Source organism: Chenopodium quinoa, unplaced genomic scaffold (assembly GCF_001683475.1).
Source record: "Chenopodium quinoa cultivar QQ74 unplaced genomic scaffold, ASM168347v1, whole genome shotgun sequence".
NCBI classification, from domain to species: domain Eukaryota; kingdom Viridiplantae; phylum Streptophyta; class Magnoliopsida; order Caryophyllales; family Amaranthaceae; genus Chenopodium; species Chenopodium quinoa.
Window position 1 is genome coordinate 556794 of NW_018745275.1, and position 17667 is coordinate 574460.

Sequence of the window (17667 nt, forward strand, 5' to 3'; positions counted from 1 at the left end):
CGTCCCTTCCACATGATGTGCCATGTTGTGGAAAACTCCTAATCCTATCCAGAACAACTGCTCATGAAGCAACGAGATGATGTCGATCAACGGGTATACAAGGTAATTAAAGAGGGAGCCGGCGAATATGGGTGTTTAGCCTTTAAGTCCTCCAGAGTGACATCATTATAAGGAGCAATGCCCAATGAAGAAAGAACTCGAACTGCGTCTGTATAATGGCCATCGCAAATCTTCCTCTTACATTGCTTGATATTACGCTCACGCAAATCAAGGTCCTCCTCATCAACATCCAACACAAGAGGAGATACCTCTGCCAAAGTGTCCTTCGCAAGCTGTATACTACTACCAGACAAACCCCAAGATCGAATTGCATTGTTGATACTCTCTTCTTATCTATGATGTTTTATGTAAGATTCACTACTACACAAAAAGCCTAAGAGACCTGTTAAAATTGGCCTAAGAGACCTCTTTAGAGGAGGTCTCTAGCTCACAGGTCTCTTTGATAAAGAGACCTGGTAAAGAGAACAAGTCTCTTATAAATAAGAGACCTATTGAGTAACATAACAGGTCTCTTTCGTTGTACAAACTCTATAAATTTTAGAAGGCAAAGAGACCTGTTTTCTTACCTAACAGGTCTCTTTGTTGTATATAAGAGATCTGTTAAGTATGATAACAGGTCTCTCATCTCTGCTTTTTTAAAATAAAATTTGGCTAATATTGATGACGTGGCTTGGCTTATTAATACACGTGCTATAATGTACCCATACGGCTATGCGCCTATACCTGTATATATTTATATGTATATGTATTTGTATAAATTAATTTATCCGCTACTACATGTTAATACTCCAAAAAAAATTGACATAGTTTTATTAATAATAAACCAAGTCAACTAACAAAATTACATTCAATAATTTTTTTTTTTTTTTTGGTAAATAGACATTTTATTACCAAAAGGAGCTGCAAAGCAGCAAAAGAAAATACAAACAGCCCTAAGGCCTAAACTCCAGAACACCAAAAGCCCCAAAGGCACACAAACCCCGGCCAAGACCAAGGCCCAAAGGCCACCATCTAGGATGGGTTCTAAAGAGCCTTGAACCAAAAAGAGGCCCATCTAAACTCAATGGTAACGAGCTTCCCTCTAGGAGGATTACCCAAAACCAAAGGAACAGGACAAAAGCAAGCTAACAAACCAAACCAGGCACAAGCAAAGCAAGAAACAAAAAACAGCAAAGAAAACAAAAAACAGCAGGCAGAAACAAGCTGCAACTGGCAGGACAGCAGCAACAATGGAACCAGCAGCACATAGCACCAGGCAGAGAACAGCACAGCAGCAGCTGACAGAGAAAACAGAGCCAGAAACAGCAGCAGCTGGCAGAGCAGAGAAAGTACCAGCAGCACAGCAGAAGCCAGCACACCTGCTGCATCAACGCATCACAGCAGCTGCACAGAAGGCAACAAACAAACCAGCAGCACCAAAATCAGCAGCAACAGCCAAACGCCATCACCCGAAAACTAGCTTCAACTCCTGACAGAACTAAAGCAGCAGCCTAGCTTGCCAACTTCAGCATCATCCAGCATCAAAGCATAAAACAGGCAAAAATAGCAGCAGTAGGCCAGAAACAGCAGGACAGGAGGTAGCAACCCACAACAACAACCTTGTAACCAGCACCAGTAACCAGATCAGAAACTGACTCAATTTTAATTTTCATTTTACCATCTAAAACACTATACAAAAACTCCATTTTTGTACAAAATTTTACGACAACCCCCTCATTAAGGAATGTCCATACGTCTTCATTCTCTTCACTAGCATCATCTTTTTAAGGCTTGAGAGCATATATAACCCACAAAGTCTTGATGGAAAGAACTGCAAGGTAAGAAAATACAAATCATAACTAAACGATCTTAATTTGTCAATTTAATAAATGTAAGATACTAATTATTCAATTTCTGAGTATATACTGGATCATCTAACCTCTACAATGAAAATGCATTTATGTAAGTAAAGGCAAAGTACAATTACTTTTTTCTAAGAACAAAGAGTACAAAAAATTCTCTTTTTAACATTAAAGTAAGCATACATTACTCCTTAATAACCGAGATTTCAATGCAAAAAATCAACATTAATTAAAATAGCTATATCCTAAGAGACTCAAGAGACTTATTTATAGGGAGAAAAGAACACATATAGTTCTTCAGAATTCACATTTCTTGGCCGCAGAGTGTAGTAGGTCAACATACTTTTCATATTAGTAACAACTAGGGATTAATGAATAATACAAAAAAATGAGACATGAAAATGAGAAAACTTTAGTTAACAGCCCAGAATAAGCCTCATATACTTTTAATGTTTACATGGCTTTCACAAAATCAAGGGCCCACATTAATCCTAAGTGGGAATGAACTCAAGAAAATGTTTAGAGATATCAAGTTCACAACATAGAAGCAGACTAGAGGGCTATCAGAGGATAGGTGTGCCGGTGTGGCAATGCGAAAAAGAAGAGTTTACAATCCTAGCTAGGATAAATTCTGATTGTCCCACAAAATGAAATCAAAACTAAATATAAGCTTATCTAATACCTTCTATGTTAAGTCATTTTTTTAAAAAATTAGCTAACATCCTATCATTAACTAATTAACATGTAAAACTGAAGAATCAGAGCAGAACTAGCAACATAGCATAATATAATAATATTTATATTTCAGCTACACTCAAATATCACTGCAGGCTTGGTATTACACAAACACGGTAAAGGTATATATAATGCACCACATTAGGTACTCACATGTTTTTCCTTCCAATTAGTAGGATTCCTTGGTTCTTGACAACAGTTTACCTTTGTTGGCCCATGGTGATCTGCAATGAATAATACAACACATCATGAACATGCATATACCTAAACGTTTAGAAGCTGACAAAATTTTATAAGTGGCACCTGATTTTTGGGTCTAAACCAGTGGTTCTCACTTATCTAGAACTACAAAGCCAAAGACAAATCCACATTGAAGTTTTGGCCAGGAAATTAGGTTCCTATTGGATCTCAACCATAACATATATCATATAAATATATGCCAAGAAGTTTGCAATTCAAAATGGAAATAAAAAATTTCAAGAAATATTCAGAGCTAAGCACACATTGTAGCAAATCAAAATCCGGAACAAGCTCTTTCGACTCGAAACTTAACGGCTTATATAGTTTGCAAAGTTTCAATTGCAAATCAAACACTAAAGTACTAACACTTTAACCGACTCAAGAGCAGTTAAGTTGAGCCATTATCACACAAGGTCAAAATATAAATCTCAAATAATCTAAAAAGTTTCAATTGCGTGCAAGGAAAAACCCAAATTACTAGTAATGGGTTTCATTGTTTGTTAGCAGTTAAGTATTAGCAGCACAACCTAGCAAATTACACAAAAGAATAGCAAGTAATTAACTTATTTTTTGGCATAAATTAATCTATAAAACAAATTTCAAGGCGTTAAACATAATGAAAACCACAAATTAACATTTTCATAATTCAATACCTTAGCCAATGTAAAAATTAACCGAAAAAAATAATATTTTAATTTCATAAAGTAATGCAAATTCATATTACAACTAAAAAAAATACGCAATTTAAATTAGCAATTGCTCTGGACGAGTTTTCATGTGTTGATAACGATTTACAATATCATTTTGTGGAGGAGGATGATTTAGAGACGACACTTTTTTAGTAAAAAACCTTGAAATATCTCGAGTGTTATTCTTTTCATTCTGAAATTGAAGTTAAAGGTTGAATTAGATAAATCAATCTAAATAATTCTTGCTAGTTTGTTACTAAGACATATAAGTATAAAGTTAAAGTATAGAACCATATAAATAAGGATAAATAGACAGCCACTCCCCAGCCCATATAAATAATTCTTCTCCAACAACTCTTAATTCTACACCCAAACTGTTTAGGGTAAAAATACCCCTAAGACATGTGGCCCTATAATGGCTTGCCACGTGTCAAGTTCGCAACGGTCAGCAAAGGCCCAATCCCTTTGCGACACGTGTCATTGTACTCTAATTGAGGTACAACTCTCCCCTACTATAAATAGTACGGGCAGACCTCATTTATGGGGATCGAAAAAATACTCCAACAACCAACCAAACACAAAACCCATTGAAAACGCTCTCCAATCGAGAAGCATTTATTGTTCTTATTTCCTCTTCAGAAAGATTCTAACTTAATCTTCGGAGGCGAAACTCCCACCCCCCAGCCGGAGTCTCCGTTATTTGTGCAGGTACAGGCGAAGGAAAGAGCATACTAGGAAATTGTAACTCTCCCGTAGGACACATAAAAAACCCCCAAACATCTGCCGCCGTCTGTGGGGAGAGTAATTTCTAGATGACTTCATAACCTGTACTGCTGGGTAAAGGTAGCTAACTTGCTGGTGAGGCTGAGGTCCATTCGAACCAAGATACAGCCGACAACTATGAGGTTGAAGTTTACACAGCCGCCGATGGTTCTTTTAGAACCAAGCATACTCGTTCCAAAGACAAAAGGGAACGGGCAGAGCAGCAGGCAGGCCAAAGCCATCCCACCAGGGGACCGCTTGGGTTAACTCTTGCTTCAGAAGAGGCCACCCTAGTCTCTAGGACGAACTCATGAGTATGATGATGAATTTTAAAAGGGGAAATCAAAGGCCTTCTGGATAACACAGCCGGCCCCCGTAAGGGTCAGGCGGAAGAAAGACGTCTTGGAAAAAATACGGCCAAGACAGTGAAGCGTAGAGCATCTACCCCACACCCGAAGTCAAAGGTGCAGGCTAGGCCCATTGATTTCTCAAAAATTCACACTCCCCTGGAGGGAGCCAGAAAACCCGTTCGGCACATACAGCCGGATGGAACAAAGAAAGTCTATTCTGATGCTCGGACGCTCATTCAGGATAAAAAGACTCAGCAGCGCTCCGAGTCGCCATCAACGTCGACTTTTCGAGACAGCTTCCATGTCACATTAGGGAGGCACTCGAGAACAAGCAATGACAGCCGGACGAGCGAGGTTTTCGCTCGATCCGGCCCTCATATCATCCAATCGGCATTACATGGGACACCATACACGCCTTTTGGATCTCCTTACTCGCAGCCGGGTCTTTTCGGGGGTCAGCAGCAGCCGCTTGTCCAGCCTATGGTTTGGTAGCTCCGGCTGCTCAACCTTGGGGAACAGCCAACGACGTTTTCTAGGGAAGTCACTGAGATGGCCCAGCCGTCAAAAATAACAAACGTGTTGGTTGGTGCCTATGACGGTACCACCAACCCGGAAGATCACCTCATGGCATACACCAACCTGATGTATCTACAGGGTTTAGATGATGCCTCATGGTGTAGGTGCTTCGCGGCAACGTTGAAAGGGATTGCTCAACGTTGGTTTGGTAACTTACCTGCCGGATGTATCAATAACTTTAGAACGTTGGCATACTGGTTCACATCCAATTTCTCTATAAATATCCCTGCTAAGAAAATAGGCCTTGATCTGGGGGCAATACAGCAGGGAGATAAGGAAGGGCTCCGATCATATGTCACGCGGTTTAACCTGATGAGGATCCAAATCCAGGGGTTATCTGATGAGGTTGCCTATACTGATTTCTGTAAAGGCCTAAAAGACGGGCCAACTTTTAAGTTTGACCTGGTTAGAAAGAGAGTCTCTACTCTTCACGAGGCACTAATGAAGGCGGAGGCTTATATCCAAGCAGTAGAACTCTGCGCCATTAAACTCCCAACGGATTACAAAAGATCCGATAAAAGAGAGAGTCGGCCTACCCAGCCGGCCAAAAGGGAAGAAAAGAAGCGGATTGAGGTCTGGGCGGCACAGCCACCCGGACAACAATTCCAAAAGAGAAAGAGGTCGGATTCGTATGTTCCAAAGTACGAATTCACCAAGGATTGCGCATCCATTCTCAAGGAAGTTAAAAACCGGTTGAATCTTGGAAAACCGGCACCAATGAAGAGTTCCGTGAGCAGCCGGGATAAGATCAAATATTGCCTGTTTCATGAAGAAATAGGCCATGATACTGAGGGCTGTTTTAGCCTTAGGCGGCTCTTTGACCGTCTCGCTGATGAGGGTGCTCTAAAAACCTATCTATCTGATACGGATGAGGATACGTTCAAAGACACCGGCAAATCAATATGATACGGATGAGGATACCATCCTAACCATAGCCGGTGGATTTGAGGGCGGCGGGCCTACTATCCGGGGCACTAAGGATAACATTAGGAAGCTGGTCAATTCAGTGGATGAGGGCCAGTCGCCTACTAATTCATTCCCGGAGGTCCATATCTCCGAAAAAGATAGAGGAGAGGTCAGGCGGCCCCACGATGACCCAATAGTCATCGAATGTAATATCGCCAATTAACGAGTTGGCCGGATCTTAATTGATACCGGGAGCTCATCCGATCTCATAAGCTACCGGTGCTTGGAAAAACTCAAATATAAGCCAAGTAGCATGTATCCGGCCCCATATCCTCTTGTTGGTTTTGGGGGAGGAGTAGTACATCCGGTGGGCATGGTTGACCTACCCATCCGGTTTGGAGAGAAGGGGGAGGCCCGGAACATGGTCGTCAAATTTCTTGTTGTAGGGGAACTGACGGCCTACCACCTGATCATTGGCCGCCCAACCCTTAACATTTCAAAGGCTGTGATCATCCCGTCTCTAATGTTGATTAAATTTGAGAGGGATGATGGCACAGTCGGCTCCTTAAGTGGGAACTAGAAGACGGAGAGAGAGTGTTACCTCTCGGACGTCAAACCCACATTGGTCACAGACGGTCAAGACAAAGAAGTTGTTGAACTTCACGAGTGTGATCAAGAATTACCGGCTACTAAGGCAGCCGATAAAAAGACAAAGGCGGACCAGCTACTGGCCCCTCGTCAAAGAGAAGCAATAGCAATCACTGTCAGGGGAAATCATTGACATTATCCTAGAAGACAGCCGGCCAGATAGAACCGTCAAAGTTGGGACGGTTGCATTTGACAACTTAGGAATCAATCTGCTTCGATTGCTGAGAGAATTAAAAGATGTGTTTGCCTTTGAAGTAGAAGAAATGTCGGGAGTGTGTCCGGACCTTGCTGTTCATAAACTCGCCGTGGACCCTAAGAAAAAGCCGGTCAGGCAGAAGAAAAGGAACCATGGCGAGGAAAGGTCTCAGGCGGCAGCAGCTGAGGTCAAGAAACTCTTAGATGCCGGGTTCATTCGGCAATGCTTCTACCCGGATTGAGTAGCCAATGTTGTCCTTGTGAAAAAGCCGAATGGTACCTGGCGGATGTGTGTAGATTACACGGACTTACACAAAGCTTGTCCGAAAGATAGTTAACCGCTTCCAAAGATCGACCACCTGGTCGACTCTACAGCCGGTCATGCTCTGATGAGTTTTATGGATGCCTACTCCGGCTTCCATCAGATACCCTTGTGGAAGAAAGATCAAGAAAATACGGCTTTCGTCAAAGATCAAGGGTTATATTATTACACGGTGATGCCGTTTGGGTTGAAGAATGCGCCTGCTACCTTCCAACGAATGATAAACTCGGTCTTTTATGATCAGATTGGGAGAAATGTTGAGGCATATATTGATGACATGATAGTCAAGTCCAAGTGGCAGGCGGATCATCTAGCAGACCTCCGAGAAACCTTCACCACCCTCAGGCGGCATAAAGTCATGCTTAACCCAAAAAAGTGCGTCTTTGGTGTTAAGTCTGGGAAGTTTCTCGGATTTTAGATTGACCAGAGGGGCATAGAGGCGAATCCGGCCAAAGTACAGGCGGTGATTGACATGCAGTCACCTCGTACCGTTAGGGAGGATCAAAAGCTTACCGGTTGCCTGGCGGCATTGGGGAGATTCCTCAGCCGGTCAGGTGACAAGTGGCTCTACTTTTTTCAAGCAATCAAAAAGAGGTCAAGATTTGAATGGGGTGAAGAGGCTGAGGCGGCATTTTAGAGGCTAAAACAACACTTGCATTGTTTTCCAAGATTAGTGAGTCCCCTACCCCAGGAGGCACTTTATATTTACTTAGCCGTCTCAGATCATTCCCTAAGTGTCGTTCTCCTTGCTGAGAGAGACGACAACCAGCTCCCGGTCTACTTCATAAGCCATGTCCTCCGGAACGCTGAACTTCGCTATCCCATGATTGAATAATTTGGTCTAGCCTTGTACAAAGCAGTCAAGCAGGAATATTAAATGGGCCGTAGAGATTCAAAGCCTGGAAATCACTTTCCTGGCTCATCTGGTGACCATCTATACTGATCAGCCGCTCAAACAGCCTATGACCACTTTAGAGTCATCCGACAGAATGATTAAATGGGCCGTAGAGATTCAAAGCCTGGAAATCACTTTCGAACCTAGGCGGGAAGTGAAGGGTCAGGCGTTTTCCGACTTCATTGTTGAAATGACAAGGCCGGTACAGCCGGATAATACTAATCAAGTTTGGAAAGTGTACGTAGACGGGAGCTCTACTATGAACGGTTGTGGGGCAGGCGTAATTTGTCATTCCCCAGAAGGGGACAAATACAAGTATGCTCTACGATTCAAGTTTCAAGCTTCAAATAATGAAGTAGAGTACGAGGCCCTGCTAGCCGGTATCTGCATGTGTAAGGCAGCCGGGGAAAGGAGGGTGAATGCCTGTTCTGATTCTCAACTCATCGTTAGCCAATACCATGGTGACTATGAAGCCACCCATCCGGTCATGATTAAGTATCTTCAGGTGGTTAAGGAAGAAGCCGGGCCATTTGACGAAATTAATTTAAGTCAAGTTCCCAGGTCTGAGAATAATCAGGCGGATGCATAATCTAAACTGGCGTCATTCGCCACTTGTGATACGCCTAAGTTAGTCTTCTGGGAAGTCATGAAAAAGAAAAACATTGAGCATGATCACATTGGAATTCTGGATCGAAGCGCTACTTGGATGGATCCCATCCGAGACTACTTGGTAGACGGCACTTTGCCTGGTGTCTCTTCAGAAGCTGCTGCTCTCAAGAGACGAGCATTAAGTTTTGTCATGCATAAGGGTGAACTCTTCCGAAAGGGTTACCTACAGCCGTTATTCAAGTGTGTAACCCCAGAAAGGGGAAAGGAAGTGCTAGAAGACCTTCATGACGGCTTCTGTGGATCACACATAGGCGGCAAGATTCTTGCAAAGAAAACCAGGCGGCAAGGATACTTTTGGCAAACCCTTGAGGCAGATGCACTCAATTTGGTAAAGAGATGTGACAAATGTCAGAGGTTTGGCCGGCTAATCCGTCAGCCGGCTACCGACCTAACGACCATCTACAGCCCTATTCCGTTTGCCAAATGGGGCATGGATATTTTGGGGCCATACACACCTTCCCCAGGCGGCAGAAGATACATTTTAGTAGCCTTTGATTACTTCACAAAGTGGGTTGAGGCAGAAGCGGTAGAGGGCATCAAAACTAAGTATGTCATCTCCTTCATTTGGAAAAATGTCATCACCCGGTTCGGTGTTCCTATGTCAATGGTCTTTGATAATGGTCCGCAATTCGAAACGCCTGTCCTCAAAACTTTGTTGCAAGACCAAGGAATTTCACATTATTTTGCATCCGTAGGCCGTCCCCAGGAAAACGGTCAAGTAGAAGCTTTTAACAAGCTCATCTTAGGCGGAATCAAGAAAAAGATTGAAAAAGCAGGCGGTCTTTGGGCAGAGGAGTTGACCCATGTTCTTTGGTCTATCAGAACGACTGAGAAGGGGTCAACCGGTGAAACCCCATTTCTTATGGCATACGGCACAGAGGTGGTGCTTCCCATTGAATTGTATGAACCAACACTTCGAATCATGCTATATGACGAAGACGCAAATTGGGAGGCCATGCGTCTGGCTTTAGATTCTCTTCCTGAAAAAGGGGCAATGCCGCCTTACTTCACGAGATCTACCGTCTGAGAATGAAGAGAGCTTACAATAAAAGGGTGTGCAAAAGACCCCTTAAAGTAGGAGATTTTGTACTGCGTAAGCTTGAAACACCGGTAGGGCGAATGAGCAAGGGAAGTTAACTCCCAATGGAGAAGGACCCTACCAGGTTTTTGAAGAAGTTAGAAATGGCACTTACCGCCTGGAAACACAAGACGGAATGCAGTTTCCTCGTACCTGGAACGTAGATAACTTGAAAAAGTACTACTTCTAAGGAATTTGTAATTTTTGTAAATAGTATTGAAATGTGAAAGTATATAATTTCCATTCATCCAAATTGTATTAGCACCTGTCTAGTGCAAAAACACAGACGGAAGAACACTTATTAAAAATCACTGCTCCAAAAAGAGCAGTCATCTGGCGACACCCATCCGGGTGTAATCGTCGAAGAGGACAGCTCCCTTCCGGGTGGTACATTGTCCTGGCGGTCATAAAACTCTAACGGCATTACTGACACATCATTGTAAGTAACAAACAACCGTTTGAAATGATCCATTACATCTAGGATTCAGCCGGCATAGACTCAAGAATGGTCCATGCGGCAAAATCAAAATCCTAGTAAAAACACCAACCGGTTTTTGCAGCAAAGCATTGCACACGGTTAGGTATTCCGGATACACACATTTAAAAGAATGATGTTACTCCAAGTATAATATGGGTTAGGACAACCGGGCCTTATCCAAAGGATACCCAGACGGTTATACCACCCATCCGGTTGCCTATGAAACGGTTGCTTGTTTACCAGTGAAGTAAACAAACAACCATTTCAGGGGCATTTTTATTGTACCAGCCGGTATATTGTAGATCAATGATCATTACCTATCCGGTTGCCTCTGAAACTGGCTGCCTATGAAACGGCTGCTTGTTTATCGTTGGTGTAAATTATTCAGCCATTTCGGGGGTTTTTTAATTATATTAGCCGGTATATTAAGACATCTAAGTTTATTATCCCATCCGGCTGAAAATCGAACGGCTGCTCGTTTACTGTTGATAAATAAACAACCATTCTATTTGAGTTTTTGTTGTATTAGCCGATATGAGATAGATGAATAGTTTGATACCTTATCCGGCAGAAAATAGGACGGTTGCTTGTTTACCGTTGGAATAAACAAACAGACACTCTATTTGCGTTCGGTTGTATCATCCGGAATGAAAACAGACAAATACTTGTAATACTTGTAAAAATAGTGCAAAAAATACTTAATGGTGCAAGTATATGTAGAAAGCAAAACCGACTGAGTCGGGTAAATAGATTAGAATTAATAAATGTTAACCGGACCCTTGTCCGAGGAAAAGTACATTGATGCACACGACACGTAGGCCGGTAAAAGAAGTTAAAAAAAATAAAAAATTTCATTGCTGCTGCTGCTGCTGCTGTTGCTCTTGTTGTTGCTGCTCCTGCACTTGCTCCCAAGCCGACTCTTGAGTGTGCGCCTGCTGCTCACCCTCTTGCTGCTCTTCTTCGACCAAATCGGCCCACTCATCGAAGGAAGCAGGCGGGTCCAGGCCAAGGACCTTGGCATCATATACCTCTGAGGTATACTCATACCTAAGGTCGAAGAATTCGTAGTCATAGTCCGGGTGTTTGAGCCCCCAGGCAAGCTTCATGCGCTCCTCATTGTCGGTCTCGTTCTCAGCAATCAGGCGGCGTTGTTCTTTTTCAAGCTCTTCTTTATGAGCCGCCTGACTAGAAGCAAGTTCATTTTTGAGCCGGCTGTTGTCAGAGCGAAGGTCGGCGTTTTCCTTGTCAGCTCCTTCCAAAGCCTTGAGATCGGCTTGGAGATTTTTGACCTTCAGATCTAGCTCATCCACTCTCGCCTTTTCCGCCTCAGCAGCCTCAATAGTTTTCTTCGGCAATTCCTCCTGTTCCAACTCTCGCCGTTTAGTTTCCATGTCATATCTAATGGCATTATATTGGGAAACATCAATGAGCTCGGATGCCCGTCTCTGGGCATCCCTTACCTCCTCTTGCTTCTTGCGCAAGGGGACTTGAAGACCGTCAACTCTCAGCATCACCTGTGATATCAGCCGGTAGAGGAATGTTATAATTATATTGTAAAAAACAACTAAAGCGGCAAACAAAGAAAGTACAAGAAGGTGATGCATCCGGTCAATGTTGATTGTATGCACAGCCGGCACAGCCTCTTTCTCGGCTGCTAGAAGAATCCATGGATTGGCAAGCTTGGGTCTTTACTCACATAGGCCCAAGCGGCCAGGGGGGATCAAAGGCAAAAGTAATACCTTTGTCGGACTGTGGGGTAGTATCACCCCCAGCCGCGTTTGAGCCAGTACCCGTTTGAGTCTGGCCAGCCGGAGTCTCCGGCTCCTTTAAACCCTCATCCACCACTTCTATGGTAGGAACAATTCCACTAAGGCTCTTGCCTGCAGTGGTGGGCCTGCCTCCTGCAGGCGGTTTTGGAATAGATTTAGCCGGCGAAGGAACCGACATCTTTAGTGCCTTTGCAGTAGGCAGAGGAATGTCCCCCGCCGGTCTCTTGACCATCTTAGACAAGGAGCGAGGAACGACTTTGTTCCCGGCCTGCAAATATACAAAACCAACTGGTTAATGTCAACACAGCATACAAATGCTATAACCGGTGAAGTAGATGAAATAAATGTTACCCCGCCGTCTTTAGCCGCCAGGTGCGACTTTTTCTTCTCAATTTGCTCCTTCCGGAGCAGAGCGGCTTAGGTAGCTGGTGTCTTTTCTTTGGGTAGCTTCTCCATCGCTACTTCTGCAAAAACAAAAGAAGAATGGTTAAGATGCAGTATAAAGTGCCAATGTCAAGAGGCAAAGGCCAGTGAATAATAAAAACCTACTCTTAGGGAACATGGTGCTAAGGTTACAGGCGGAGAGAAACGCCTCATCCTTGAACCAGTTCTGGTGGGGCACCCAGAATTGAGGAACTATTATCTCGCTTCCATCATCCAGGCGGAGGGTTGTCTTTTTGAAGAGACCCTTCTCCATGATTTGGTCCCATGCCTCGCTTAGCACTCTAGGCAGAGTACACTTCCTACCAAGCAAAGCTGGATATTTATAGTATCTACGCAGCCGGCGATTAAGTTGAGGAGATGGTGAAGAGACGGCATAAAATTTTCTCTTCCACCTACTCCATTTGGATGGTTTGTCCAACGTCATCATATATTCCGGGTGTGTGGTTAGAGTATACCATGCATTCCACCCACCCGGCGCCCTGCTGAGATAATGCATGTGTGCAAAGGCTTCCCAGCTTGGTTTGACCTCTTGCATCTCGTAGGCGGCAATGTATCCAAGAATGTTGACCCATGAGTTGGGGTCAATTGCCATACACCCAAGTCATACCCCCTTAGTATGACTTTTATGCAGTGATGAAGGGGGAACCGGAGGCCGGCTGTGAATGCCGCCTCGTAGCAGCCGAAGTAGTTGTCGGCATTGTCCAAATTGTCGGTCCAAACGACGCTTGCCTCTACAGGCGGTACAACCACTTCCCAGTCCTCCCATACCGGCTTCTTCTCCAAGAAAGCAAGTAGTGTTGCGTTTAGAGTAACCACATCCCTGGCGGACATGGTTATGTCGGTAGGGTCGCCTGCAGCTGGCCACTTATAGGCTTCCTCATCAATACGGGCAGCCATTCCAGGAGACTCCTCATCAGAGCCGGACCCCTCGTCATCTGATCCTTCGCCGGATTCCTCGGCATTAGAACCAGAACTGCCCAATATGCTATCACCCGGTGTGCTAGGTTCACCCGGGGAGTCATGCGGGGTAATCTCATTTGGAACCCCCTCAGATGGTTCCTCCATCTGATCTTCATTTAAAGGGCCAACCGGCTCAACGACTGCTTCATCGGACTTGTAATCAGGATCTACTACTGTCCATCTAGTCCGGGCCATTCTGTCCTGCACATGAACAGAAACGGTCGGATTCGAAGTAGGTGAAGGTTGTCCCAAGCACCCCCAAACGGCAGTCTCAGTCCTAGACTCAACCATCCCCGGTGACCGGCTGACCACTGTCGTAGGCTGTGCCGTGTTTATATTGGTGGAGTCCATGTCCTAACTCTATATGCACAGTCGGAAAATAAAGGGAAAAGAATTACTAAGGATACAGACGGTACCTTAGAATATGAAGCTTGGTATGTGGAAATGGGCTTGAAGTCACCTCAGGCGGAGAACTCCACGAATGTGTTAAAAGCTGAAAAGACAAAAGCACAAGTTAGCCGGTTATCCATAAACTCATTCAAAGATACCACAGACGGAGTTATCTGCCTGTGGTAGCTAGACGACCGACTAAACAAATGTGCGAAGTTCATCCCAAGATATCCCAGATGGTATTCAGTGGGTGGGTTCAAAAGGACCCCATGCGGTGCAACACCGGATGGGAAGTTATGATTCAAGAAAGCAAGTTGCTCTCAAAAAACCCCATGCGGAGTAATAGACCGGTTGGGGGGTCATGACACATTTGTAAAAGCTAGCTAGATTAAATTGTAAAGTTCACTCCATGATACCCCAGACGGTATCAAGTGAATTGGGTCAGAAGTACCCCAGCCGGTGTAAGACCGGATGGGGGCTATGAAAAGCATTTGTAAAAAAAAAAAAGCACCCCAACTGGTATAGGTACCGGCTGTAGGCGCTGTAAAGAATATTGAGGTCATTCAAAGATACCCCAGACGGTTAAATACCGGATAGGGATATAGTAGGACCAGCTCTAAAGGAGCTTGTTCAAGAAGGCCCCAGACGATGAAACACCGGATGAGGGTGCATTGGATGCAAATAAAAAAAAAAAAAACTACTAAGGCGGATGCTCCGGCTGAGGTAGTTTAGTCACTAAAAGGTCATGAAAAGCCAAGGATGATGACCCAAACGGTATTAAACCAGCTGGGGGTTTGAAATCATTTCTTGACAGGCTCAGAAGTACCCCAGGCGGTGTATCACCGGATGGGGGTGCTTTGAATGCCTAGTTATTTAAAAGGATAGAGAATTCTATTTGGGAATGGGTCAGAGACCTCCCAGGCGGTGTTAATCCGGATGGGGGTGTTTTGAATGCATAATTCTTAAAGGTTGAAGACCCCCAGACGGAGCTATGCCGGCTGAGGGAGATAATTTAGTACTAGGATATGGGTTAAAGACCCCCCAGGAGGCATGCAACTCGGATGAGGTAAAACATTCAAAGTCCTCGATAACAGAAGTTAAAAGTAAAAAGAAAGGGATAGCCGGTACCTTGCTGGAATTGAGAGAAGTACACTCAACCGGAAGCCGGATGTCTAAGTTTCTGAAAAGCCGGATGCAAGAAAATCTTGAAAGTAGCAGCCGATATTAGAGCTCTCAGAAATTTTTTGAAAAATATGTAAAGTATGGAGGAGAGAGAGAGAGTCTCTCATTTATAGAAGAGGAGCAGAAGGCGAAACGGTGCTTTCTGCCCTAAAAACTTGAAATTTGAAAAAAGGAGGGAAGAAGACGAACTGTCTCCTCCCATGCGTCTGACACTTGTCACAGGCGACACGTGGACATGCCACGTCACACATGTGAGGGGCAGATGTTTAGGGTAAAAATACCCCTAAGACACGTGGCCCTATAACGGCTTGCCACGTGTCAAGTTCGCAACGGTCAGCAAAGGCCCAATCCCTTTGCGACACGTGTCATTGTACCCTAATTGAGGTACAACTCACCTTTACTATAAATAGTACGGGCATACCTCATATATGGGGATCGAAAAAATACTCCAACAACCAACCAAACACAAAACCCATTGAAAACGCTCTCCAATCGAGAAGCATTTATTGTTCTTATTTCCTCTTCAGAAAGATTCTAACTTAATCTTCGGAGGCGGAACTCCCACCCCCCAGCCGGAGTCTCCGTTATTTGTGCAGGTACAGGCAAAGGAAGGAGCATACTAGGAAATTGTAACTCTTCCAAAACTCACCTTCTGCAATAGCCATTAATCAAAACCAAAACTTTATTATACTTCATTAACCTTATCACTTCCCATACTTAAAAATCTCAAAACCTTTATGTTCTCAACATGTTCTTCAATCAAGCTGCAATCTCCAATTAAATCATATAAAATTGAATCTCCCAAACTACATTTCTTAACATGGCATCAAAATCAAACCAACCAAAACATACAAACAATCAACAAAGCTTAACCCGAATCCAATCATACACTATCAAGAACAACAATCCAAAATCACCCTTTAAACAACCCCTAAACTCAATAAACAAGTCTTAAGCATAACTTAAACAACCAGAAGATGAGAAGTATAAAACCATATTATCTCAAATGATAATCACAATTTGAAAAAGCACCACAATAAAACCCTCAAAAAAGTGAAATTTCAGGAAACAAAAATGTGAAGAAGAAAAAAAATCCAGAAATAAATACCAATTACTGAACCAGAAGAACTTAAAGTAATTAAAACATGAAAATATGAAATCAAATCACCAGAAACTTACAAATAAATTCAAAAAAAAAATTTGACCGAGAAAATGGTACCTCGGCAGCGAGATACTCAAGGACAGCAGAAAGATAGACAGGAGAACTAAGCCAACTCTCTGAGCATAACGACTCTTCTTCAGGAAGCGAGCAATACGACCAACAGGAAACTGAAGGCCAGCCTTGGAGGACCGAGAAACCGACTTAACACCGCTCTTTCGCTGGCCCCTTCCACCGGTGCTCTTACCAGTGGCGCCATCTTTGCCGGCCATTTTTGCTGATTGATTTTGGAGAAGGAATTATCCAACTTCGAAAAACCCTAAATTGAGTATATAGTGATAAATCTAACAAGATGAATGCTAAATTAGGTCAATAATTACAGAAAAAAGAAGATCTAACTTTTGAGACTGCTTCAGTGGAGGAGAGAAAGCTTTGAAGCCCCTTCAATGGAGATTTTCGAGTACGCTTCAATGGAGAAAAAAAAGAGGAAACATGTTTGTGTAATTGTGTTCTGGCCTTCTGGTTTCTGGGAGAAGAGAGACTGAGAGAGAGGAATGAGCGTGAGTCCGTGAAAAATAGATCTAATTTTTTATTTTTCAAAATCAATCTTCTATGTGGGCCCTTTGACACATTAGAGACCTGTTATCTCTAATATCAAATCTCTTATGTCAAAGAGACCTGTTGTATTAGCCAACAGGTCTTTTATCATAGGTCTCTTTGACCATTTTTGTAGTACTGATTTACACTCAAGATTACTCCGAGGGAGAAAGGATTTAAGGGTACAAATAGGCACCACAAGCAAAGAAACCTAACTAGAGATGTCGTAAGGATTGCAAACAACTTTATCCAGAGCGCTCTTCAAAACCTGAGAAAACCCTAGATAACACTTGGGAGGAATGGACATCACAGTGCGTAATCTACCCCTTAGAAAATAATCGATCAAGGAGAGCCACATCAAAATTACAAGGGTGGTCAAGCACCGGACCATCAACATGTCCAACAATTGCAAGCGAAGAGGGAACCTGTGGCTTAGCAAGATCATACAACACATATCGAGCAACACCATCACCTACATAAGGAGGTGGCACAAAATTTGAACCACTATAATGACGACACTTAGAATGAACAGTATGTGTTTTGAAACAAACACCACATAACCCATATACCCATATGCGAAAAGGTAGCCTTTGCCTCATTGAAAACAACCAATTTAGTAAAAAGAGAATGCCGTGTTATAACTATTATTATTATTATTATTATTATTATTATTATTATTATAAATAATTACACAAACCTACAAAGTCAACCAAATTACAAGA

General features: G+C 43.3%; 1 protein-coding gene across 4 annotated transcripts; it reads right to left on the reverse strand.

Moving 5' to 3' along the window:
* Nucleotides 1–830: 830 nt before the first annotated feature.
* LOC110711433 (putative uncharacterized protein DDB_G0274435) lies at nt 831–16997 on the reverse strand. 4 transcript variants are annotated; one of them, XR_002509355.1, is made up of 4 exons: nt 16409–16976; nt 14034–14110; nt 2790–2860; nt 831–1870 (listed from the first exon to the last, which is right to left on the reverse strand). XR_002509355.1 is itself a non-coding variant. In XM_021889812.1 (3 exons), exon 3 carries the CDS (start codon nt 12046–12048, stop codon nt 11296–11298), a length of 753 nt encoding a protein of 250 aa, XP_021745504.1. In that variant the 5' UTR covers nt 12049–12481; nt 12565–12677; nt 16409–16997; the 3' UTR covers nt 10332–11295. The 4 variants fall into 4 exon arrangements, 1 of the variants encoding a protein (XP_021745504.1); XR_002509354.1 differs by lacking the exon at nt 14034–14110 and having other exon boundaries at nt 833–1870; nt 16409–16667; nt 16748–16922; XR_002509353.1 differs by lacking the exon at nt 14034–14110 and having other exon boundaries at nt 832–1870; nt 16409–16922.
* Between the last annotated feature and the right edge of the window lie 670 nt (nt 16998–17667).

Excerpts from the sequence above, each read along its gene's own strand:
- LOC110711433 (XM_021889812.1), bottom strand. The coding sequence starts at position 12,048 with ATGCATCACCTTCTTGTACTTTCTTTGTTTGCCGCTTTAGTTGTTTTT.